Source organism: Cyprinodon tularosa, unplaced genomic scaffold (genome assembly GCF_016077235.1).
Source record: "Cyprinodon tularosa strain WSP-4 unplaced genomic scaffold, ASM1607723v1 ctg363, whole genome shotgun sequence".
In the NCBI taxonomy this organism is placed as follows: Eukaryota; Metazoa; Chordata; class Actinopteri; order Cyprinodontiformes; family Cyprinodontidae; genus Cyprinodon; species Cyprinodon tularosa.
The window spans coordinates 911419-939076 of NW_024039078.1; the positions used below are offsets into that span (position 1 = coordinate 911419).

General features: G+C 40.1%; 1 protein-coding gene across 2 annotated transcripts in view; it reads right to left on the reverse strand.

The window, feature by feature from the left end:
- Nucleotides 1-27658, reverse strand: part of il1rapl2 (interleukin 1 receptor accessory protein-like 2) — a 690042-nt gene that overhangs the window by 234899 nt on the left and 427485 nt on the right. For both annotated transcript variants that reach the window (XM_038295945.1, XM_038295944.1), the window contains exons 3-4: nucleotides 24649-24818; nucleotides 13390-13493 (exon numbers count right to left, since the gene is read on the reverse strand). In XM_038295945.1, coding sequence (XP_038151873.1) covers nucleotides 13390-13493; nucleotides 24649-24818 — 274 coding nt within the window. The remainder of the gene's footprint in view (nucleotides 1-13389; nucleotides 13494-24648; nucleotides 24819-27658) is intronic.

Here is a 27658-nt window from a genome sequence, read left to right on the forward strand (position 1 = left end):
GGCCTCTTCCCTGACTCTTTTAAATCTCTTGTCAAAACCCACCTTTTGTCTGTTAGGAATCCATTTTGTGTGGGTTGTTTGTGTGTTTCTTCTCTCTCCACCACCAGGTGGTGCCCTGTCCTCGTTGGGCCTACCTGCACACCTGCGGCTCGTTGGGACATTACTGGAGGATTACTTGAGCAGTGGGCTGTCACTACCTCGACGCCAGAGTGTTTGCCAGTTTTGGGCACTCTAGCCAAGCTGAGTTTAACTGAGTCTAACCTGAGCCTTTGTTTCTCTGAGTCTTATATTGTTTTTGTGTTTGCTCTTTGGCAGGAAGCCTTCCTGTGTACCTGGATACCTGGACCTCCGGGTCCAACGTATGTCTACCTGTCCGCTCTCCAATTATTTCCCTCTTCTCTGGATAAAACCATACAGACTGGATTCAATGATTGACAAGAGCCCCCTCAAACGTGAGTCCCACTCCTGCATAATTCAAGCTGCAGTCTCTTTTCCCACGGTCCCTGAACTGATCTCTGTTATCTTCCCTTCAGACTTTCCAGTTCCGGTTCATCTGTTCACTGAGGTCCAGATCCAACCACCGTTCACATTGCATCAAATAAACCTGTTAAACTTTTCTCGTGTTCTCTGAGTGGTTTCGCTGCATGTGGGTCAGATTCCTTAAACCGATCATGACATTGTCTTTGGCTTTTAACACCTAGCAAGACAGTAAACTTTATTTTATTTTATCATTTTATTCCCTTTGTGGTGGATAGGCATAGTTTTTATCAAGTGGTGTCAGCAGTGATTTCTAATATTACCCGTTTTGCTCACCTGGTGAGTTTCAGTGAGTTGGCAACAGGGGATTTAAACTTTTTGCTGACCGCTTTAAGCTTTGAATGTTTTTTTGTTCTCTTTTTCCTTAGATGATGGCTCGGACCTGTGGATTTAATTTTTATGCTGCATTGCTTGGTGTTTTGAAGATCAATAAAATAAAAGGATCTTAACTGCAGCTTGAAGTGAAGTTTTCAATAGCAAGAGTGTCAACAAGAATCCCCCTATTCGGCCGCTCAACGACTCAGTTTGTTTGACTGTCACCAATACCTTTTATCTTTTACTTAATTTTATTGATTTGATTTTGTGCATGTTTTTTTACCCATGTTTTAGCTGTTCATCTTGGTTCTTCTTCCACTTTTTTGGTAATCAATTGCTGGAAATATGAGGAGCAGAGTGTTGGGTTGTTAACATACCAGGTAGAAATCCATGGCCCTTCTTCTTATAAGAAGCTACTGACTCACATATCTCCTTAGACCAACAGTCAGCTCTAAAACCTCCCCAACGGAAGCCTGCAGGCTCACTTTAACAATCAGTTTCAGTGCAATTTTTATTTGGGGTTTAAACCTTTATAGGGCATTCAGTGAAATTGTTTGAAAATCAAAATGTCAATCCAGTAGTGTTATTGGAATCCAGGACTTTACCTTATTATCTTTGTAACATTGAAAAAATATGGATATTTTGATGGCAAAAATGTATGTCAATGTAATAACTATCACCAACTATTGAGAAAAATATGTGAAATATATGAAAAAAAACTCTGAGAGCAAAAGAAACACATTTTCTTTGGTACAACATAACCTTAAAGAAACTAATGCTGATAGTGGTACTTACATTTTTTAGTTTATAAACCTAAATATAATTGTTAATTAACTAGGCTTACTAACTTTTAACCTTTTCAATTAGCTTTTTAACTTGACTTGTTAACTTTTTTTTTCTCAACTTAATTTACAGTAGGTAATACGGTATATTTTTCAAGGGCTCATTTTATTGGTCAAATGCCAAAACAAGATTTACAGCCATGCAGCAGTATGTATTGCTGGATATAGATCTTTTGCTTCTAGACCTCACTGAGGGACGGGGGACCCCATTTTTAAAGCCGGGCTATACTGTATGATTTTTTTCAATCATTGCATGAAGCTACAGCTCACCGCAGGGTTTATAAGTTCACAGCGACGTGTTTGGCTGAGCAAACGTGGCTACTACGGTCTGTCAGTGTTACAGAAAGAACTCCATTTCACTCGCACCCCTTCATGCTTCTGTTTGTTTCGTCTGAATTTCAAAGATGTTTAATTTTCTCCCGATTGTGAGAAGCTGATTGGTAGTCGGCCCGATTGAAAAATTCTCGCACGGCTAGAAAATTGTCCTGATAAGGGCAAAAAATCGTACAGTATATGCCCGGCTTAAGGGCTCTGCAAATGATGAAAAATGATAATTTGCCTTATAAAGGGTTAAAGGGAACAACAGAACAGATTCTCTCATCTCTGCCCAAGTAGATCTGTTGCCGACTGATGAATTTTCCCTCCACCCAGTAACTCCAGTCTGAGAGCAGTCAAACCTTAACCTGACTCCACCAGATGGATTTGCTCCACATATCCATCTGGAAACCTTCCATAGAAGTAATCTTGGGAAGGGGCGAAAATACTGGTTAGCTGATTGGCCTATGTTGGTGATAGACGGGCCAAATAAACCAATCAGATCAACGAAGCATATGACGTACTAACAGAGCGACGACGAAGAGGAGCCAATTGATAGATCAAACTCTTGCCGAAACCAGTCAGGAGAAGAGCAAAAACATCTTTTCCTCTGAGAAAAGCCTCCAGAGCAGTGTTTTGCTCTTCTTTCAGTGAACAAATACTCTGTAATTCCGATAAAACTTGCTCGATAGCCACGCTAATGCAAGTTTCATCGGCTGAAGCCGCCATGTCCTTTAGACTGAACTGTCGCGCTTCTCATTGCGTCACACCTCAACCCGCCTCAATGCAACGCTGATTGGACGTTCGTTTGGTGAACGGCTCCAAATTTCCTTCAACGGAGAGTCTCCAGACTGACTGGCGAGTGAAATCTTGAAAGCTCGCGGGATCAGGATGGTCTCACGAGGCTCGTCAAACCTGCCTTCCAGAGGCTGATTTTAAACCACTGGATTGGTAAATAAAAGTGTTATTAACTGCTTACCTGATTCCATTTGGTTATCTCTGCTTGTGGATCAAATAATTGCTAGATCCATGTCAGATATGGAGTTATTAGATATATCAAGCTGGTAGAAAAATATAGTGTGATGTTCCAAGAGGTGATCGTACAAAGCATTTAGTTTGAGAACCGAATGTAAATAATATATGGGAAAGTTTTTAGGTATTTATATTTATTATGACTGTAAAACCAAGTCTTGTTTCCCTTTAACTTTTTATGGACAACATTCTTTGGGTGCATAAAAGTTTTATATGCATCTAACTTGCCTTTAACCTGACAAAATGAGAAAGAGTTCACATTCTAAGACAGTTTTTGCAGTTTATTTTATCTGTTCCATTTTTGTTCATCGTTTAATTGAAAATGGGTTTCATGTCTTCCACAAGAGAAACCATTTAGTAGAGGAATTACATCTACTTTCCAGCGCTCTGATTTATTATTTTAGAGTTTGTATTTTCCATCGACGTGAAGCTTGTTCATAAACTCCTGAAAGACTAATAAATTTGTCATTTAATCTGTTTCACGTTCTATTAGGTTTCCAATAGAGCTGATGATTGGACCTAAATTTGGGGCAGGCATGCAAGAGGAAGGTCTGTTCAAAGATAATTACTTTGAGGGCCTAACGCTGGTTTGCTATCGTAAACAAATTCATTAAGATGAACTTTATATCCCATTGATTCTTTTGATGAATCGTTAATGAAGGCATATTCGCTTGAGGAGCATTGAAAAACACAAACCTCTTTATTCTGTGAGTGTTAGTTTAACTTGTTTTGCTAAATAATTTCAAGTCACATCACTTTCCCTGTGAAATCAAGCTGTAAGCACCACATCCACCTTCATCCTTCTCTGTATGTGTGTCTCCATCAGCTTTCTGACTCCCTCCCTGCATCCGTCTGATAGACAATCAAGTGTTCCAGGATGGAGGTTTGCTCTAAGGTCTATTTTGTAACACCATAACCTGAAGGAAATCTGAGAGCTCTCACTCTGTGTATCAATTTCTGTTTAAGTAAGGTCTATGTGCCGAGTGTGTGTGTGTGTCCAAATCATAATGTGCGTAAGGAGGGTCCTGGGAGGTCATCACATGTCCTGCCCCCCACTGAGCTCCTTATACCTGAAGAGAAAATGGATTTTTCTTTTTTTTTCTACTCTACTCATCTCTCCAGGTCTTCCATTTCAGCCTTGGGTTTCCTCGTCTGTTTATCTTTCATTCCATGCTCTATGCATCAATTTCCCTGTTTTTGGTTTTGCCTAGTTAACCTCACACTCTATATCCCTAATTTATCTACTTTCTTTCCTTGACTCTGCAACTTACAGTAGCAGCCATTAAAAATGGCCCTTCCCATTCAAAAGCCAGCCCAATCACAGCCAACTTTCCTGCAGCACCCAGCAAAATCCCCTCCAACTTCCAGCCACTGTGTCAGGACTCCTGTTTTTGTGTTGTGTTTCTCTCCCTTCATCCACCAGGAGGCGCCTGGTTCTGGTCCGCCTCCTCACACACCTGCTGATGGTTTCCTCATTAAACGGAGTGTTCTTAAGCTGCTGACTGCCACTACCTAGACGCCAGAGTGTTTGCCAGTTTAGGGAAGTCATCCAGCAAACTGGATTTCTCGGACCTTCACTCCCTGGAAGGATCGACTGAGCTTCAAACTGAGCTGGGGTTCAAACAGGAGGTTTGGATCCACTTTCCCCAAGAGATTGTTTGAGCTTCTCGCTCAGAAAGGGATTATTCTCCATTACGACCCGTTCAAGTACCGCAGGAAATCTGAGTGGCAGTCAGTTTCTCCGTTCACCAACAATCAACCGCATTCTGGGTAAACCCTGTTCCGCCCTCTACCGAATCAGACAAACACTGGAACCACGGCACACAGACAGGAGTCAAGGATTCAACAACTTCTCTGGAAACCTGAGTCAGCAACCAAAAAACCTCTTCTCCAAGTTCACGAGTCAATTCCCCACTGAGCCTGAACTAACCGCTGTGTCTTCCCCTCCCTTTACAGTTCCGGTTGAGCAGTGTTCAGAGCAACACTTCTCCCTCTGTTTAACTTCTTCGATAAAACCCGTTAAACCTTTTCCCTGGTCTCTCTCAATTGGTTTCTCTGCATGTGGGTCCGAGCTTTAGATAAGATCATGACACACTGGAGTGAACCCCCCTATTTTTTTTACCCTGACTCCACCCTTTCACTGTATAACAGGATCTGACCAGGAGACGATGCTTCTCTTTATATCTGATATTAATGCATAAAATTTCAGACCTCTCTGTTGGGCTTTGAACTTTTGGTGTCACCAGAACTTTCAAATCTCTTCAAATTGTGCCAAATGCTTTTACTTTGCTTTGCTTTACTGTTTGACCCATAGAATAAGACTGAAGCATTTTGATTTCCACAAAACATTTATAAAGCAAGTATTTTCAACTTTTTTTTTCAGAATCAGTGTATATAACATCTACATCTATCACACCTACAATAACATAAAAATCTATTAAAAATACTGAAACTGCTGCTTTTCAAGCTAAAATAAGCCCCAGTGCCTTTTCTGGGCTGTATTTTTTCAGCCTTAGGCATTGTAATAAAAAAAATTAGCGTCCAAAAAAAAAAAAAAAATAGAATCATTGTTACTACTCAGAGCTGCGCGCATTGATCCAGCCTCAGCTGTGTGTTTCACTTTTATGCAAGCGGGTAACATGGCTCTGCTGTAAGAACCTTTGCTGCATGTCATCCTCGTCACTCTCTGCCCATTTGATTTCTTTGTCTTCAACAAATAAATGCCACAACTGAAAAAAGTAATGAAAACTTACAAACCTGCTCCTGTTTTTAATCTTTTTTTGGGTTTTTACAGCACTGACTCATTTTTATGGACAGTAGGCTGACGGGAAAGGGGGAATGAGAGAGGGGGAGAGACATGCAGGAAAGGACCACAGGGCAGATTCAAACCTGGTTTGCCAGCATTGAGGACTAAGGCCTCCATACATGGGTCGTGGGCGCTAACCACTGCACCACCAAATAGCAGAAATCTAAGCTTCAAGAGAGTAGCTAAATGCTGGTCCATCTTCTTTAGATCTAAATCTTGAAACACAGTGGGAAGGTCTATGTTGGCTTGACAAATCTACACAGTTTACCAGTGATCAGCAACTATTCTATGTTTTAATCCAAAGACCATTTAGTGTCTCAAGGACAGAAACAATGCAGTAAGTAGTAGTCTCATAAGATCCAGTCTCTGGTGCAGGTCTTTATCTGGTTGTTAAAACAGAAGTTTAGGTGCATGATGGCACATACTGTAGGTCTTTATCATTCTCTTTCGTTTAGCTGATTGTTGATTTCTAATGTTTCACTTTTAAGCATTAAATAGGAGGAAAGTCAGATCTTTAAGACAGGGTTAGCAATGGGGGGTTATGAAAATATTATTCTGTGTGAATGTGTTAAAGCAAATACTCTCAGCTTAATAGTTGCTGGCAAGTTTAAAAAAGCACAGTGCAGTTTTTGTTTTGTTTTAATTAGTCACCTACAAGTGACATTTAAAACTCGTCATCTTTCTACACCTTTCTACGCCTCTCCAAAACCGCTTTTAGCGAACACTGTGATTTAAATGTGACAAAAGAAAAAAAGGAAGAGGTTTTGAATGCATTACGTGTCATGAGTCTGCACTTTTTGGTTCTGATTAAGCTTTCTTTTAGAGTTTCCAGTTATACTTAAATTCATGTCTTTTTGTATTTTTTTTAGTTTGTTTTTTATTTTAATTTCCAAGTTTAAATTTTTTGTGTTATTTTATTTAATTTTTTTGTTATATTTTTTGTTATATTTTCTCTGTTGCCCCCGTGTGTCAGTCTCCATTTCCTAGCTCCCTTCTAGATTCTTCTTTTCACAACTGCTCCCAATCGGCTGATTAGCCTGGTCCTTGTTCAGTCTCCCACTTACCCCAAGGTTCCACATACTCCGTCAGCGCCCCGCCCCGCTCACGTACGTCATGTGGAGTACTTGTGCAGTCATGTTAGTCAATGAGAGCTGTTCCACATCCACCGCTACTCCTCCCCATGTCACTGTCCACGTACGTCTTCACCGTCAAAATACGGAGCCAAGCTTTTTTGTTGCTCCGGTCCGGCCAGGTCAAGATCCGCAATTGCAATTGCATAAAACAGGAAAAAACGACGAGAAGATCCGGTTTGTCAAATCAAAATGTAGTAACGACAGATCGGCAACTACAAATTAGAGCATAATTCTTATACATTTCAGCTAACTAACACCTATTATTTAAAAAATTGGATGCAAACTATTGGTTCTTCAACATACCAGGAAGCAGATTTCTCAACTCCCTCAAAAAATATTTTTTTATACCGAGAGGCTTAAAAGTTTCATCAAATTCAGTCAAAAGAATCTTGTAACCACAGGCATGGATGAAGAGATAATGAGTTTGGAAGTAGAGAACAAACAAAGTTCGTTCCAAAAAAGTAGTAACGTAATAACGTAAAATCAAGGGGCCAATGTAAAAAAAACGGCGTTCCCCTTTAAGCGTTCATTTCAGCATGTTTTGCTCCTATGAATTTAATTTTACTGTTGTGCATGCTCTCCTCAAGCTCCGAGGAAGTCGGAACGAAACAAGACAGGAGGAACAGTAGAGACTGTAGGCTTTGCTTTGTGCAGGCGGTCTGGAGCACAGCCGGGCGGTGACGGAGGATGTGGGATTTCGGGGTCATACGTCTCATGTTCAGTCACTGTTTGCTGGTTCCTCATCGTTTTCCTGGTGTGTTTTCCTTCATGTCTCCTAGATCTTGGTTTTCTGTAGTGTTGCGCCGATGCCATTTTTTGGCCCTGATACCGATACCCGATACCTGGCTGTGCAGTATCGGCCGATACCGATACCATAATAATGTAAAATAATTGCCATCATGGCTTTGTCAAGCTGCTGCCTACCTTTGTGAAGCAGGAAAAAATATAATATGAAGTGAATCCAGTAGAACTTTTTATTGCTGACCAGGAGTGGGGGACAATAGTTGAATAAACTTATGGCTCTCAAAATGGTATCGGTGCCCTATTTGTTGATACTCGCCGATACCAATACCACCATTTTAGGGCAGTATCGGGGCCCCGTCCGATACTGGTATCGGTATCGGTGCAACACTAGTTTTCTGTATTTGTTATTTTGGATTTTTGCTCCAGTTACCGCGTTTTGGATATTAAACCTTCAAGAACTCATCTCTGCCTCCCTCATCTCTGCATTTGGGTCCTCCAAAAACTCCACTCAACCTGACATTCTGATCATCTACACTATGCCTAAAAGTTATTTTCCGTAGCCATGTTTGTTTTCTTCTTGAGCACATACATACTTAGACAACATATGGTGACAACCTGAAAGCAACTATAAATTCAATCAAATGCAATAAACTGCTCTGAAGGTATGGTTTTCTCATTGCTCTAGCAGCTTTCACAGCCTTTTAGTAATGTAACAGGATCCAGTTGGAGGCTCTCCACCAGGATATGAGGTGATTTGCCTCTGTGCATGTGTGTGCACTAATAAGAGGCCCTGAGACAATGACAGACACCAAACCCTAATTAGGTTGTCATGCTGAGAGAGCAAGCAAAAGATAGAAAGAGAGGGAAAGTGGAAGAGAGAGCTTATTATGGAGGATAGGTGTCAGGCGGTGGCAGGAAAAGGTGGGAGGAAGGCACAGGAGAGAGATAGGGGGGAGGAGGAGGGGAGGACGACATGGATGATAGGAGCGAGGGAACTGGTCAGAGATGAGGAGGAACAAGTTTTAGGACTGGGAAAACACTGGAAGCAGGGGAAATCAGGGATCGGAAAAAGAAGAGATGAAGAGGACGATGATGGAAGGATTAAGATACAATTAAGTAGTTTATTGTAAATACTTCAAACACAAGCTGTGTAATCTATAATAGTAATGCAAATGAATTCAACCCTGGCTACTTAGGAGCTGTTATAGACCACATTTTACATTCCAGTTTATGAAAACATCCATTATCCACTTGGAGGTAAAATAGAAGCAAAGCTTTGTTGTAGGCATCAAAGCTGACTGGTCTACATATGTTTCTACTACAAACACTAGGAGACATGTCCCTAAAGTAGCACAACAGCAGCTAGTGTTCCAGTGTCTGAAGTCCTGCCAGCTTCCATATCGTCAATGAACAATTTGCAAAAACTGGCAGGATTTCCTCAGTCTGGCAGCTTTAAAACATTTGTCACACCTTTACAGAAAAGTTTGATTTCAGACAAAACAAACCATTATAGAAGGAATTATTTTATGAAAAAAAATTGTCTGGGTAAAAATATCAAGACAAGCCTTATAGAAGTTTTTTATAGTAGAAAATTATGATCTAATGTTAACAAATTTAGAGAAATCTAGCTTTTATAGTAGTAGCTATTCTATATTTTCCCACTTTCCTTGATGGGCCCTTGTCTGGTCCCCTTTATTTTCTTTTTAAACATCAATCTTTGTACCAAAATATTCTTTCTGTCATTCGCTCTGGTCAGACCCTGTAATTCAGTAAAAGGTGGAGTCAGATTGAAAAAATATGAAAGAGGGGATCACTCCAGTGGCTGGACGGAGGGGATTTTGCTGGGAGTTGGAAGGAAGTAGGCTGCCATTGAATGGCTGCTACTGCAGCATCTCTTTGTATATCAACTTTATTAGGTACACCTGTCCAACTGCTCGTTAACACTTAATTTCTAAGCAGCCAATCACATGGCGGCAACTCAGTGCATTTAGGCATGTAGACATGGTCAAGACAATGTCCTGCAGTTCAAACCGAGCATCAGTATGGGGAAGAAAGGTGATTTGAGTGACTTTGAACGTGGCATGATTGTTGGTGCCAGAAGGGCTGGTCTGAGTATTTCAGAAACTGCTGATCTACTGGGATTTTCACGCACAACCATCTCTAGGGTTTACAGAGAATGGTCCGAAAAAGAAAAAACATCCAGTGAGCTCAGTTCTGTGGGCGGAAATGCCTTGTTGATGCCAGAGGTCAGAGGAGAATGGCCAGACTGGTTCGAGCTGATAGAAGGGCAACAGTGACTCAAATAACCACCCGTTACAACCAAGGTGGGCAGAAGAGCATCTCTGAACGCACAGCACGTCGAACTTTGAGGCAGATGGGCTACAGCAGCAGAAGACCAAACCGGGTGCCACTCCTTTCAGCTAAGAACAGGAAACTGAGGCTACAATTTGCACAAGCTCATCGAAATTGGACAATAGAAGATTGGAAAAACGTTGCCTGGTCTGATGAGTCTCGATTTCTGCTGCGACATTCGGATGGTAGGGTCAGAATTTGGCGTCTACAACATGAAAGCATGGATCCATCCTGCCTTGTATCAACGGTTCAGGCTGGTGGTGGTGGTGTCATGGTGTGGGGAATATTTTCTTGGCACTCTTTGGGCCCCTTGGTACCAATTGAGCATCGTTGCAACGCCACAGCCTACTTGAGTATTGTTGCTGACCATGTCCATCCCTTTATGACCACAATGTACCCAACTTCTGATGGCTAATTTCAGCAGGATAATGCGCCATGTCATAAAGCTGGAATCATCTCAGACTGGTTTCTTGAACATGACAATGAGTTCACTGTACTCAAATGGCCTCCATAGTCACCTGATCTCAATCCAATAGAGCATCTTTGGGATGTGGTGGAACGGGAGATTCGCATCATGGATGTGCAGCCGACAAATCTGCGGCAACTGTGTGATTCCATCATGTCAATATGGACCAAACTCCCTGAGGAATGCTTCCAGCACCTTGTTGAATCTATGCCACGAAGAATTGAGGCAGTTCTGAAGGCAAAAGGGGATCCAACCCGTTACTAGCATGGGGTACCTAATAAAGTGGCCGGTGAGTGTATATTCATAGTGGAAAGAAATCGAAGGAAGGCCAAATAATAGATAGAACGCGAGTCACTGTATATTTTGTGTACTGTTGCTCATTTGACATTTCGCCAGTAACCTGTCTGGGCAGTGGAGACAACACTTCAACGTGTCATCAAGTAGGAGAAGTTTCTACTTAATCTGCTGCTGCCTGTTTTAACTCAACATTTCAGAACTAGATTTCACCAAAAAACCCGGAGTGCATTATTTATTTTGGAAGCCAGCTAATCCATGAGATCCTTCAGAGATGCTCCCATTGAGGGATTCAATTACACTTTAAAACACTGGTTTTTTATGATTTAAATTAGATTTTATTTGTTTTATTCCAATAGGATATGATAGAGTTTTAATTTTTCGTTTGTTCAACAAATGAAAAGGTTGATCGTTTTCTATTTTAATTTTCATGATATGTTTTTATTTTCATCTACGACCTGGAAATGTCCCCAGATTACATTACAGAAATCCAGTCACCTTAGTGCACATGGGAACAACTTACCACCTGATAGAGGTGGAGATCCTGGACTTTACATAATGTTAACATGGAGATCACTAGATTTAGTCTGTGAACGCAACTTAGAGGGATCCACAATTAGCTGTGATATAACTCATTATCACTAGCTCTGTCCAGCTTAAACAGCAAGGAGTAAATTTAAACAATTTCGGTTTATACCAGGGTACTGAAATTGATGATAATGTAGAAATTACAAGAGGTGATGAAGATGAGGAGGACCAGCTGGTGTTTGGCTGCTGCTAGGAGATGCTAACCCAGATGTAGAACTATGCTACAAAGAGCTACAGTTTCTAACTGAAGCCATTAGCGGTTAGCATCAGCATCAAAATATTTATCGTTTCTCAATTCACAAGAACGCGAGTACAGACTCATTTTCTCGCCAAGTGTGTTCTTGAGAAGAACACAGGAAAGTGTAGACTTGGGGACAACAGGAGCACGCAGCATAAATATGGATCAACTGGAACAGAAGCGTACTGATGACGTCACCGCACGCTCTGTTAATCTGGAGCTGCATTTCACCTCCTGTTATCAATAAACCCTAGATAATTATAAATTCTGACTTGTTTGATTTATTGGGGGAATAATAATTAAAACAGTCAGATAAACGTAAATCAAATGAACATTTCGTCAAAAAAACAACAAAAAAATGGCCATCAGAGCCAGCTTCACACACGGCGATGCCGAGAGAGGGCTGCTGCAGACGGGCTACGTTAACCCTCGGAGGTCCGCTGGTCGCCACGCTCCCCTCAACTTCCGAACTTTTTTAAATGATGCACTAAATCAGTAAATGGGCCATATAATGATGCCTAAAACTATAATGTTCTGGCCTCAAATGATCTTAAAATGTACTTTTATAGAACAACGGCAACTGAAAAGCTCTATTGAAAGCTGCTGCTGCTCCAGTGAATGCTGGGACATCAGTCAATCTCAAGAACGGACAAGTCTGCTCTGATGCATGCTGGGTAAAGAGGGAGGGGCAAGAACAACATCCGGGGACTTTGTCTGTTCTCTGCTGTTCTTGTGAATTGGAAAACTACTAGTGCTGAGGCTGATGACGGTTCACGAGTACACAAGCACATCAGAACGCACAAGTACACATATTTAGAAATGGCCATTTCCTCAGATATATTAGAAAGATGACTTACAGTGACTGAAAAATGTGCACCCGGTCACTTTAAACAGTCCATTGTCTTCTAATTTGATTTTTATTTATTTTTATCTTCTACTTATGGTGTTCCTCTAGCCAATATAGTAAACAGTAGATCCATGCAGATCCCATTTGTTTGCTGCAAGAGATATCTCATGAATCATTAAAACTTTTAGGCAGCATCATGTTGTCTAAATTTGCACCTGTTAAACTAAAAACAATAATAAAAAAAAACAACTCTGCTAATGTTAGCCTTCCTGTGTTTAGTAATTTTGGGTTCTTGAACAAGAGAGTTCATGCATTGCACAGGTGAAAAAGTGGGGACCTCCAAGGGTGAAAAATATAACAAAGGATGTATCATTTTGTAAGTAAGTAAAGGGTAGAAAGTATGCCATAAAGATAATTTGTTATGGCCTTTTTGTCATCACTGTTTTCTATAACATGCTCCAGCATCTCTAAATTATAGAGTGGCTCCCTCTCTATTCTTTTTAATTCAGACATCAAGAAAAACATGATCTCTTTTCTATTAAATGTGAGAAACAAGCAGCGAAATGTGTCACAGTTGGTCCAAAATTAAGCCTTATTCTACCCTGCAGGTGAAAACCTCAACATGCTCATCCAGCCTGATGAAGAACGCGCGTCCTCAGACTGAATTCAAAGCTATCTGTTCAGCCTGCTTTGACCTCGCTCCCATCTGGGTAGGGGAGCTTTTTGTATGAGACAGTCACTACTGCATGCATCTGACCAAGAAATGACCCTGAATCATACTTCCTCGGAGAGTCTATGATGTACTTAGAGAGTTTTTCTTCGGGGTAGAACAAACTATCGAGTCAGAATTAATTTAGAACGGATTTGTGTGGTGCAGTACCTTAGAACACAAGTGTAGAATCCGTTATCTTCCAGTTCAGCAGATCTAAACCAGATGGAGTCGTCTTCTTTGCTCAGTCTGTGACCTGAGAAGATGATAGGCTCCTGAGGGAGACATTAAAAAAGAAAAAGAAAGACAACATTTTAGTAAGTAAACCCATATAAACCAAATAAACCAGGCAAGTAAACGAAAAGCTGCGATACATTTTGGATTTCAACTTAAGTAGAGATTGTACAGCTTTTGGTAGCTCTAAAAGCAATTTTCGTCATAACTGAATGTAAATTAGGTGAACGCTGAAGGTCAAATGATACAAATTGTTGTGATTCTCTCCTTTGGGGACTTTATGGCTACTGTACTGTTTAAGTTTCTGTCTGAGTTTTCAGTTACACTTCGATTTATGTCATTCTGTGTTTTCTTGGTCATTGGTTTCGTTTCAATTTTGTGTCACTCTATTTGTTTTCTAGTGTGGAAGCATATTTTTTCCTTTGCCTATTTGTGAGATAAAATATTCTGAGTGTGCCTTTTCTCTGCCTAAATAGGGGTGATTGGCAGAGATGGGAAGTAACGAAGTACAAATACTTCGTTACTGTACTCAAGTAGATTTTTCTGATATTTTTACTTTACTTTACTACTTATTTTTATGGCGACTTTTTACTTCTACTCCTTACATTTTTACACAAATATCTGTACTTTCTACTCCTTACATTTTAAAAAATTGGCTCGTTACTTTAGTTTTGAATCATTTCAATGGAGTTACTGTTATTATTTTTCACGTCATCAATAGGGGAGAGTGGGGTAAAGTGAGACGTTTTTTACATTTGCTCCCCTCCAAGTGAGCTAAAATGATATATCAGTTAAATTTACACACTTCCCATTAATTCAGGATGTTTCCTTGTTATTGTAATCATCAGAATGTATTCAAGATGAAGGGCAGTGGAAATATGATGTTTTTAAAAAAAGTGGTCTTGTGGCTCACTTTACCCCAGCTTAGGGGTAAAATGAGACAGACCAGAGAAGTCAACGGGGTAAAGTGAACCAACTAGGGGTAAACTGATCCACTTACTTTTTCCACTCTGAAACTACCATAACAACATATGTTGTAACAGGTTAGAATCCTGACAGCAGGCCTGACAACCTCACATCCCAGAACAAATTCCAGACTAGTAAAATAACAATTGGAATTGGTCTATTAAGCACATTTTTTCCTACAACACTTGAAAGTAATTCTAAACAAAATCAAATACAACATAATGTAATTCAAAATATTTTATTAACATTCAAATGAGAGGTATGAATCACCTTGCTGCAACTCAACTCCTACATTACAAAATATCCCTTTTTATATGTATATAAAAGTCTTAATATAAAAACACAGTCTTGGGGTCAGAACACAGGAACTTTAGAGCCAGCTAGAACAGCCTGGGACTCAACAGGACTAAATCCACAATCAGAGCATTCTCTACAAATACAGTAGGCCTCTACAACTACTCCACATTCCAGCCCTGAAGATTGCAGGGAAAGATGAAGAGTTGTTCTCTACGTGTGGTCCCTCCACGCCTCTTAGGTTGAGGCAGCTTCTTCACCACATCTGCTTTGGGAACATGTGCCACATCTTTTTCTTTAATAGCAAATGTGGGTCTTTCCCACACTTTTGTGTTTCCCTGAATTTTTCTAAGGAATTGGATAAGAATTTCATCATCTTCAACTTTTTCAACCATGCCAATATACCGGAGGTTCCTGTGTTTGGTTGTAAAGTTAATCATGACAAAATCACCCACAGACAGATCTTTGTTTCCTGGATCACTTCTTTCATCCTCAGAGCTCTCTTCTTCATTATCAAATGGGACAGGGACATCACTCTCCTCAGAGCTGCTAACTACGATTTTCCTTTTGGTTGCTTTCTTTTTCGGTTTTCCCTTTTCTTTGCTATTTTTCTTTTTCCCCGCCAGTTTCTTTTGTCTTTCCTTATAAGCCTCTTCAATTGCCTGCTTCTCAGGAGTATCAGTTATGATGGCTGTCTTCACACGCTTTCGTTTGGTTTGTGTTCTGGGTGGACATTTGGGAAGTGGTAGTATTTCACGAGGAGACACATATCCAGTTCGGCTGGGAACACGTGGCACATCTGAATCAGCTGGCGAGGCACATCCATGTGGACCATGCGCAGTGGATGGATAAGCATCAGCGGGTGAATTATCTATAGCTGGTGGTTCGTCTGCAGGTGGATCATCTGCAGGGGGTGGACCATCAAGATCATCTGCAGGGGGTGGACCATCCAGATCATCTGCATTGGCAGGCTGCAGCTCAGGGTTTGGCCGGTCTGACACCATGGATGGTGCAAACGCTTCATGAGGGAAAATGTCTTGGTTATATGGGAAAATCCCAGTGGATCTAAATCCAGAAGTGATGTTGCGTGGGGTCACTGCTGACATGAAAGCCTCATTCACAAGTCCTGCAGTCTAGTAGATGGAGACTGTTTTGCCGGGGTTAGACCTCATCCACCCATCAAGAGCACGGCTGTATTGGGTCTTGAACGGGCCATACACGGTCACGTCGAGAGGCTGCATGCGATGGGATGTGTGGGGTGGGAGGGTGAGCAGAACAATTCCATTGCTTTTGGACATTTCTATTGCCTTGAGTGAGATGTGAGCTTTCCGATTATCCTGGATTAGCAGTATGGGGCGATCAGGGGTGCAGTTAGTGTGTTGTATCAGGTGATCAAGGAACTCAGGCCAGATGTCTTCATTCATCCATCCCGTTCTAGTGGCGGTACCTTTGGCTCCTGGAGGTGCTCCTGTCATGAAGCAATCCTTAAACTTGACTCTGGGGAAGACAAACATGGGAGGTATGGCATTCCCAGCAGCATTCACTGCACACACCACAGTCACCAGTTCTCCTCTCTCAGCCGATGTGACAGAACCAACTTGCTTTTTTCCTGTCTCTGTCACAACCTGATCAAATAGAAAGTTTAGAATCAATGGCATGTGCAACCAGTATTCTACTACTGGTAATATGCACTCTAGTGTACCTGCTGTGGCTTTTGTACTGTAAAGACACCTGTTTCATCCACATTGTAAATCATGTGTGGAGGGAAAGCATGCCTGTTAAAGATGAGAGGCAAAGTAAAACCTTATCAGAATCAAAGCCAAATCTTACAGGTAATGCCGCCGTAAAGCATTTGCGACTAAATAATTAATTCTGTCACCTGTCCATAACTACAGCCAGATTGTCAAAGAACTCCCTGACTGTAGTTTTATTGAAGGCTGTAGCTCTTCCCAGGGATGTTGCCTCTGGAGTTCGGATAGAGAGATGGCGACGTGCTAGGAAGCTGCGAAACCAATCTTCACCTAGAGTAGACAATTCATTATTATAAGATTTAGCTATGTGCCAAAATCAGTTGGCCTTAATTAACCTACAGAATCATGTGATCTCTTGCACACCCTAGCCTACCTGCACATTGTGTCCTTGTCCAATTGTCAGGGACAGGGATATTGTTTCTTTCTGCATATTCAAAGGCCAGTTGACGGGACTTAATTGGAGGAAGGCCATGGAACTGTTCAGCTAGTTGTTTCAAGTGTTTGGCAAGCTCCTCCTCCATCTCATCTGTAATAATTCTCTTTGCCTCAGCTACTGCAACCCAGGCTACCGATTTTACTTCCCCTTTCTCTTTTTTCTTTATGAATCTTAAAAGGCTTGACTTGTCAATATTTCTGTCCCTTGCAGCTGCTCTTAGAGACTTCTTTCCTTCCTTGACCTCAGCGGCTGCACTCTCCATCTCCTCGAGGGGTGTTTTGCCCCAGGTTGTCTTCCTGGTGTATTTCCTTGGCATGATGGCTTTTCTACAATGTTTATGACATTTAAAATAAAAAAGTAACATTACATATTAATTAATATGTAATTAATAGTAATATTACATTACATATGCAATGTAATATTACATTAAAATATGTTTACAACTAAACGTAACCTGTGCCTCATGGTGGGGGTAAAGTAAGACACTGTATCACTTTACCCCACAGCATTTGTCTCAATTTACCCCACCTCCACCATTTTTGAAAAAATTACCTTTCTTAGCAATTCAGGCTAACCTTCAGCTAGCATCATCACATGGTTTTATATGTTGGTAGTTCATCAACAGGTATGATATAAGTTTTTATACTTGAATCAATTTGCTTTGGCACAAAAGTTGATTAAGTTGACAGCAAGAAAATTTACTTTTACATGCAAAAAAACATTTTGTTGGAAAAAACATGCTTACCTCAGCAAAATGAGCTTCTCTCCTTTATGGCAAAGGGGAATGGGAGGAGCTTGGAAACAAAATGGTCACATGGGCACAAATGTGTTCTGTTGCCTAGATACAGGGGTTGTCTCACATTACCCAGTGTCTCACTTTACCTCACTCTCCCCTACTGTGAAAACGGAGCCGTTTTCCCCCTCTGTTCCCAAAGTATAACCGCCGTCTATCACACACAGCGTCACATCCTTCACTACATTTCCCAGCATGCACCACAGACCGGCCGTCATGGCGGTAATTCTCACTAGTTCCGAAATTACAACGTCACCTTTTATTCAACACTTTACTTACTCACCAGCGTAGCAAACTCTGAAGGTACCCACTGCGACAGCTTTAATATACATTCTGTAGTCGGCAATAAAACTTCCCAGTCAAATCTTCCCTTAGTCCGTCAGCATACTGGTCCGTGTGGAAACACGTACCGCATCGGAGCCAGTCTCTTATCTATTGTCCCAGGGCATTGGAAAACAGGGGGCAGGGGTATTAAGTGGGATTTCAATGTATGTAATAATTGTTTGCATGGTAATAAGTAGGTGAAATGGTAATGTTAGTATGGTTCAATTATTTCATAAATATGTATGTTTTTGTATGAATGATGCTATTGTATGCTTATTTTATTTTTCTACAATGTTAACTGTGCTTTATTGGAGATTTGCCTTCCTGTTTAATAGGCTCTATGCACAGCTCCACTACTTCCTGAATTTAAGGCAGCTCCTTTGTTTCCTGTCTTACATGATTGGATGCACTGATTAATCCAGGTGTGTATGACCTAAGTAACTGGCCAGACACACCTGGATTAATCAGTTCGTCCAGTAATGAAAGACAGGAAACAAAGGAGCTGCCTTAAATTCAGGAAGTAGTGGAGCTGTGCATAGAGCCCATTGGGCTGTCCCAATTGGCTGATTATTGGTGGGTCTATTTAAGGGGCACACTCACAATGGCTTAGCAGGGCTGCTTGAAGAGACTGGTTGGAGAAACTGCTTTTGAAGGTCTGCTTAGAGAGACTATATTTAAAGTCAGCTTGCTGTGAGGCTGTCAGTGTTTTGTATTGCCTGCAATGGCCGGTTTTGTCTACACCGTTGCACCAGTAAATAAACCGCTACACGCTTTTGAACTCGCATTTTGTTGTCAGCTGGTTCTTACCACCTTTTTGCAAGTCATCTGCTTACACCTCCTCTGACATGAGACGGGAGCTGGCGAGCCGTTATCTCACAAATACCAAATTCAATCTAATTGGATGGGAATCTACGTTGCATTTGACGCACCACTACAAGATGAATCGACAGATTCGGCGGTATTGATTCACGGCAAATCATTGCAGCTTGGTGGCGGTGGCGTTAGCATAGTAGCATGGACGACGAGATGATTGAAAATGAACACAACGGAGATCTAGTCCTATTGGCAGACATCCATTTAAAATGTAGGCAACGGCATGAAAAAAGTGGTTTCTACTTTTACTTTTATACTTTAAGTAAATTTACAAGCCTGTACTTTTACTTGAGTAAAGAAGTTTAATCAGTACTTCCACTTTTACCAGAGTATTTTTTAACACAAGTATCTGTACTTTTACTCAAGTACGGAAAGTGAGTACTTTTGCCATCTCTGGTGATTGGTTAGAAGTTTTGTACCAGTCTGTATGCTGGAGTTAAGTTATGGAGTTACGAGTTGGGATGGCAGAAAGCAGTCACCTCCCTACTAGACCAGGGTGATGGGAGGGTCGTAAGAGAAAAGAATGAGTTCACACAGCCTCCTTCAAGCTGTGAACAGGATTTTTATCTGGCTAAAATGTATGTCCTTGATGAATTGAAATGTTTTGTCTTGTGAATAACAAAATGTTCAAATGTGAGAAAGTTCTTTGTGTAGGGGTGGGATAGTTTCAAGGGACAGTGTGTGTGTGTGTGTTGGGATTTTGTAAGGTATAAATCTATGTACTGAGGTTGCTTCAGTTAGAGCTCAATCTCGCTATCTGAGGTTGTTAAAGGGGAACACCGTTTTTTTTCATTAAGCCCTTGATTTTACGTCATGTAAAAACAAAGCGGCGCGTATATGACGTCATCCGGCGCGCCGGTTACCGTTCATTCTTCCTGTCCGGTGAACTGCTGCTAGTTTTATTTACATGCCTGGAAGATGTCTAGTGCTGCTACCACAGATGATCTCGCTCTCCAAATGGAATTGAACGATTCAGATTAGCTAGAATGAATAGAAGGGGTAGAGCGTAGCCGCCTGGGGCCCGGGCTACAGGCAACGCTTTGTTTTTAAAAGATATAAATATTAAAAATATAACCGCAGATGTCTGGGGGACAGTGATTCGCGTACATGTTATGAATGCTGGTCTACCATAAAGAATAAATTATGAACAGTTTAGTTTGTGACTTCAAGTTGTTGCCCATAGGAAGACGTTACTTGGACATAACCTAACGGAATATCTTCAGAACAGCTCCAAAAGGCACAAAACTTATATAGGTGAGTAGAACATCATGTAATAACGTAAACTCAAGGGCCCAATGTAAAAAAAACGGTGTTCCCCTTTAAATAAATTTGAACCTTGTCTTGCAAGAGTTTCAGCTTCCTCCTCAACTTCCCACTAGTTATATTTAACGGCACACTGTAAACTTGGTGACCTTCAGAGTTGGCACCTATGAGTTATTTTAAATTATTTTTCAGGCCAAAATACAGTTCTTGACACTATCAATGCTAGAAGCAGAGCTTCCCTCTTCAAATACTGACTATGTAAGTTGTAAGGAGACGCACCATCATTGGCCAGGTCACGTGACCCAGAAGAAGGTATCGCCTTATGGGCGCAGGCTCTTATATCGTCATGGAGCTAAGGCTTGTGCTCTGCTATTTTTCCGCCTGCTCGACTACTGGTCATGGCCGAGGCAGGGAAAAAGTTTAAATCTTCTGAGCACGCTAAAAACATAAAACCTGAAAGGGATTGTGTGCGAGGAAAAACAAGAGTTGATCATGGGAAGGAGTTTGTTGGGTGTGTGTATTTTATTAATAGCCAAATCAACTAAGCTATAAAATGTGTATATACATAAATTCAGAGGTTCAGTTTTGTCTAATCTTTTTTTTTTTTATATTAGTTTCTTATGGGTTTTATTTTCAGCACCTTTTAAATAAATAAATGTTCTGTTTTGCGTGTATATTCAGTAGCTACCTGTGATTCTGGGAAGCTGGTCCAGAAACACTTAGAACTTCTTTGATGCCTTTTTCATAATGCTGTCTTTGCCCAATCAGTCAGCTGGGAGGGATGACAATGTCTTGGTAGCTATGCAGTCAGGTCAGACTATCTCAATTATCAAATGCCAGAATAAACACAGCTGAACTATTGTTTCATAAACTAACTCTGCTTTTAATTTCCCCACAACCTACATGGTCTCACCACAGAATAGCTAGATTCATTTAAATATAAATGTACATACTCTATTTTATGTTGCATTATCAGAGTGGGGGGAAATATATATAAAAAAATAAATAAATTATTTTTTAATGAAACTGGGACAAGAATGTAATTTATCTCCAAATACCAAGTCATGCATTAGCTATTATTGGTCTAGTAGTGCATTCAAATCTCAGAAAGATACATTCTGGTTTTATATAAAAAGGTAAAATGTCAAAATGTTCTATAAATATTCTAGTAAGGTGTACAGAAAAAAAAATGGCTGAGGGAATAACCAAAAAAGAGTGAGAAATTCCCACATTGACTAGAAGTGCTGAACACATTTGGAACCAAATAGGTTTTTAGAGGTAGGCAGCAGTGTTGTTAACCTGGGTAATTGTACACTGACCCAAGTAGAAATGAAACCAAACATATTCTGAACCCAAGAGCTTTTCATTCAAAGCCTTATAAAAGGAACATTTAAAAGGCTAGATCAACTGCATATTAACACCAAACCTCTTTTTTTTCCTGTTCAAACTGGGAAATGAGGTGGTTTTATCCTCAGTGGGTGAAACCCTTAATGGCCACTAAGCAAGCAGGGGTATGCTGCAACCATAGAAGGCTGTAGAGAGTTTAGAGAGATTTTAGATTAACAGTGTTAAACTACTTACAGCATTGAAAGTGGTTCGTAACTCTCAGACTTCTTACATTCAAAGATTGGCTGAGGGCCCAATGAGCCGCATTTGTTCGCAAATGTCTCTGCACAGATAGGTGTATGCAAAAATTTTTTTGACTGTTCGTGGTGTTTTACTATACAGCTTAGCAGGAGACAAGCTGTCATTGAACTGTTTATGAATGTGAAACTGAGCTGATGAGGATCCCCAGGCGAAAGCAGCCAGTCACCAGGACCCGTAGCTTTTCAGCAGATCTATCCACATCACTGACAGGTGTGGGATGAGAGAACTAAAACAACTAGTCTTTGCTTTTTGTTTTTCTAAAGCTAGAAGCCAAACTCCTACAATGATGTTTTGACATTAAGGGAAATGAGTGCATTTACCCCCTTACAGAAAAACCCCATAAACTTCCATAACATGTGGTACACATGTGATTCCCACTTTGGACGGGATTTGGACAAATTTATTAGTACTCCAGAAACCTGACAGCCCAGGGTGCAGACCAGGAAGCAGAGCCAAAGTTAAACACACCTCTCTGCAGCTTCTCTGTTGTTACCAACTCATTCACCCAAAAAGAAAAATAGTTAATTATGATAATCTTATTCTAATTACAATGACTCCAACTGAGAAAAAAATAAAACAATTATATGTTTTTTTGTTTATTGAACATCAGATCTATAGTTTACTAAAAAGAGCTTTTTAGCTAATGAATTCATCTGTCATAATCAAATTGATTTTTATGCTGTCTTATGGAAAACTGGCTGCAGCACGAATATTATGTGAGCATAAATGAAGCAACCCCCTCCAGCTATTTAAATTCCCACCTACCCAGAAGTTCTGGGCAAGGAGGAGGACTTAGAGGACTTAGCCCAAACTTTGTATTCACTTAGACTTAGACAAACTTTGTTGTCATTTTGTACACACAGAGTGTATACAAAACAGCATTTCTTTCAGTACAGCTCTCAAGACATTCCCATTTCTAAAGGGCAGCAGTGATAAAATGTAAACATGGTGATCAAATGTATACATAGGACTGGTATATGATTTACAGTTTTTCCTTCATTCAGCGCTCCCCCCATCGGATGCCTCGCAGCCTCCTTCTAGAGGGCAGCAGGGAGAACTGTCCATGGTGGGGGTGTGAGGGGTCATTTATAATGATACCATGTCCTGACTCAATTTGTAGAACAATTTCTGTAGTTCTCATATGATTTAGTATTCAATGATTTAGTATATAATTCTGCTTTATTTTATCTCGATTCTCCAAATCTACAGTATTTACTTAGCCCTGTTCATCTCCTCTGTGCTCTGGGTTCAGATTTTACCTTTAACTAATTCTCAGAGCTCTGGTTAACTGAGTCTTTCCTAGACAGTCCAACCTAACAAGCTAGTTTACTGTTGCTGTTTCTAGTGTACATTCACATAGAAAGTATTAATACACCAGTATTCTATGTTCCTTTTATATATCTGCTTCTCTATCCCTAAATCTTGACAGAAGGCTTCTCACTCTGAGCATAGTTCTAATGGAGCTTTCTTCATATTAAAAGGGACTTTTTCCTCCACTGCCACTGCATGCATGCTCGCGTGAGAGATTGGAGTAGATTCAATGATACAATACAGCTTATCCTAACTGGCTCTTTCTCTATCATTAACCCACCTTGTTATCTCCAGCACAGAGAACTTTTAATCCAGCTCAGAGATATTGACTTCTGTTTCTGTTTAAGTCAGACACACTTACATTACTATATACTAGATTCAGTGGAACTACCATTCAAATACAATCTCAGTCTTTATGTCACATAGCTGTCATGGATGGGGTTTATATCTTCTTAACTTGAATTTGGTAAATAGAATAACAGCTGAAATGACCTAAGTTCTGTGTAATAATCAGTCATTTCAAACCACAATGGAATCCATTAAACAGTGAAACTTGTCATTTTAAATTGAAGCTATTGAATCTGAAATTGCCACAGTTGGAAATGTACCAAGACATAACCGTCCACCTATTCAGGGCTTTATTAACACCCCCGAACCCTCCAAATGCCGGTGAATTTCATCTGCGGTGGGTAGTACAGCCACTCCTACCAGCCACTTTTTAATCCATTTAATTTTTATTAGTAGTTTTCTCAAATATCATCTGAAATAATAAGCAAATCTAAATGTGACTCTGCAATTTAAAACATTGTTAATCTAGTTTAAGTTAACTTCAGCATGCCAAAGACAGCTTTACTCATGTTTAACACAATTTTCTAACAATAAAATTGTGGCAAGTGAAAATACTGAGTGGCTAGTAAATTTGGACACACTTTAGCCACAGTGGCCAGAGAGCAAAAAAGAAAGAAATAAAGCCCTGCCCCTAATTGTGGTTAAAGGGAGTTAGATTGTCCTAAAATTGTGGTTAAAGGCAGGAAAAGAAACCAAAATATTGTATTTTTGGCTTATCGTGAATAATCATAAAAAAAAAAAAAATCATGTTTTCTATGTATAAAGAAACTTTTTGCTTTGAACTTTGTTTAAATCTTTTGTTTGTTATAGAAAGAAAAGCTTGAAATCTTTGAAAAAGAGAACATAAAGGCTTAAAAGGAAATTCCATATTTATGGAACACTAATGTGGAGAAGCTGCTATCAAACCACAGTCTGTGGCCATTAAGTTGTATTTCAATAAAGTCCGGGTGCATCCTGATTGAGAAAACAGCAAAATGCAAGAGAAGCAGAACATTCTGTTGCTTTTATCTAAACATATTTAAATAAGTACAGTATAAAGCATAGTTATGTTTATATAATTTGTGTTAAAGAGCCAATGTGGTGAGCCAAAATAGATCCGTGGCATCAGAAGGCAGGGTTGTGGAAAAACACAGTCAAAGATGTGTTTCTAAATGTAAAATAATTCAACATAGTAATCAAACCTGTCTTACCTCGGCATCTCCTTTGTTCTTGTACCAAATGAGCCGCAGCTTGGCATTGGTGGCCATGGTATAATTGGTTCGTATGTAGCTGTAGAACAAGGCACATTTGACCCGAACGGGCTCCCCGGCCAGGACGTGGTACTCCCTCAGATCCACCGACCAGTCTATGCATCCATCCACTGAGAAAAGCAAAAAGAACAGAGAGATGAGGCTGGGATTCCAAATATGAACAAATATATAAATCTAAACAACTTTCCGCTCTGAACGTTAAGGAATTGAATCCTTAGTGGAGATCAAAATCACTTTCATGAGTTGAAGAAAAATAGAGAAAATCAAAATGACTAATTATGAAAAACTATGAAAAATGAAGTCAATGAAAGGCAAAAACAAAAGACTAGTTGAAGGCAAGGAAGTGGTTTTGCTCTGAAAAACCTCAAAGTGACATCCACTCTCTTCAATCTTACATTTTCTCTTTCCTTCATCTTTTTTTTCCCCTCAATGTTAGGTAGGACAAACCATGCTTTATCCAGGGTTCCTACTAAGGATATGTATACTATCATGCAACTGATTGATATGAATAGAAAACACAGCTGATAGAAAGATAGAGGCAGTAGGCAGAGGAAAGGATTTAGCTTCTCAACCTATCATGAATAACGTTGCATTGATACCAGTATTGGGCGAGGCCCTGATCCAGCACTAAAATGGTGGTATCAATATCGGCGAGTACCAACAATAGGGCACCGATACCATTCTGAGAGCCAAAAGTTTGTTCAGCTATTGTCACCCATTCCAGGTAGGCAATAAAAAGTTCTACTGGATTCACTGTATTAGTCTTTTTCCTGCTTCACAAAGGTAGACAGCAGCTTGACAAAGCCATGAAGGCTATAATTTTACATCCAAGTAGTATGCACTTCTTCACATATAGACACACACACATACATTTCAAACAGATGGTATTGGTATGGAATAGGTATCGGTAATACTGCAAAGCCAGGTATCGGGTATCGTATTGGGACCAAAAAATGGCATCTGTGCAACACTAATTATGACCAACTTTAGTTGCTGGTGGGGCTTAAATGCTTTGTAAGGGTAAAGGTACAGTTTGAAGAGGGCTACAATTTAAATTTAGCTGATACAATATTTTCATACTATACCTAATTTTCAAACTTATGAAACATGTAATAGGTAAACACACTTTCACTGTTTCAGCCTCTTAGGATCTTGTGTGATTACCTGTTGAACTATAACCCTTACACAAATTTATCATGAGAATCGTTCCCCTGAATTAGACTGAAACTAAATCTGAGAGTAACAATTGTGTCTGCAAAGAAATGGATAATGTGATGTGAAAAAGGAAAAATCACGCAGAGTCTGATTTGTTGCATCCATTCATCTTTTTTATCTCCAGCATTTATTAGCTCTAGTGTATCTTAAAAATAAAAACTGATTTCACTGATTCCCTCAGAAAGCACTCACCAACTGACAGGCAGTAAGTCCAGTTATTTTAAAAGGTGGAGCACAACAGAGATAGGCCTCATCTTTTAGACCTGGACTGCTTGCATGTTGTATAAAGCTATAGGACCCTCAGCGCTGGTTTTCTCTACTATTTCCCTTCCCTCGTGTTAAAATCTATTTATTTTCACATGCAATTCTTATATTGTTTTAATTGGATTTACTGTAGGAATTAAAGGACTGGGTCAGAGTTTAAGTAATTTAAAGGTATAGAGGACAATCTTTTTTTCCAGGTGGGTCATCCAAATAAGTGGTCGTCCTAATTGTCAATCATTCTGGTGATATGTTTATGTAAGGCCATCCTACGTGCTCGTCCCCAGTTAGCTATCTTTTTCTGTGGATGCGCACTTTCAGGCACATATCTGTGGTGAGCTACGGTTTCAGACAGTCATTGAAGCTCACCTTTCGCACCCTGTTGAAAATGGCGGAGGATCATAGGAGAAAGAGTGTCTACAAAGTATATCCTGGTGTAGGTACCAGATCTGGTCGGGTCCTGCTTCATGCCAGTGATGTTACGCTACATGATTGGCTGAACTTTGCCACATGATGTTAAACGTTGTGGTTGCCCAGACAACGATAACAACATCAAATCCGTGTAAATCAGGACCATCTATAGTGTTGGCGTGTCTAATGAGTGATGACGTTTTTTTTACCTGATCTATAACAAAACTGAAAAAAAAAAAAAATATTTTTTATGGTGAATAAAGTAACTGCACGACCCTGGTATAAAGGGGGAGAGCTGGGTAGCGCTGTAGCTAGCTGTGCTAAGTAGCTAACAGGTTAGTCTCTTTTAGCAAACTCAGCTAGCCACATTAAGTTACACTACTTTTGAATTTGTGTCAACAACAACCGTTAGTTTTCTACAAGCAGAATAACTGTTTTATTTGTCTAAAATCTCTACGAAAGTCATTTTCAAGATGTTCCATGTGTCCTCCACTGCCCTCAGATCTTAATAAAAGAATAAAAATAAGCTGAGACTTTTTTTTGTCATCTTGTTAAATACTTTCCTTTGAGACTGACAATGATTGTTTTCTACTTTCGGCTACTTTAGATTGCCAATGAAATGTAAAATAATAGAAAATATAGTTAATAATATGTTGAGACTCCAAAAGAGATTTAATCCTTAAAAAACAGGTGCAATACAGTTTGTCCGAGTGGGGTTGCCATATTTGACATCATAAGAAGGGGCGGGCCCACGAGCAGATCTGGTACCTACACAGGAATGCTTTGCGTGGAGAGCTCTACTCGCAAAGCATTATGGGATTAGCTGTCACAGCAGCCCGCTGATGAAATAGGCTGTCGGGTAGCGACAGTCAATGGCGACCAATGACAATAAAAATAATCATGATTTCTATTTGTAAAGGAACTTTTTTCTTTAAACTTGATTCAAATCTTTTGTTTGTTATAGAAAGAAAAGCTTGAAATCTTTCAAAAAGAGAGCATAACGGTTTGAAAAGGAACTTCCATATTTATGGAACACTAATGAGGAGAAGCAACTGTCAAACCA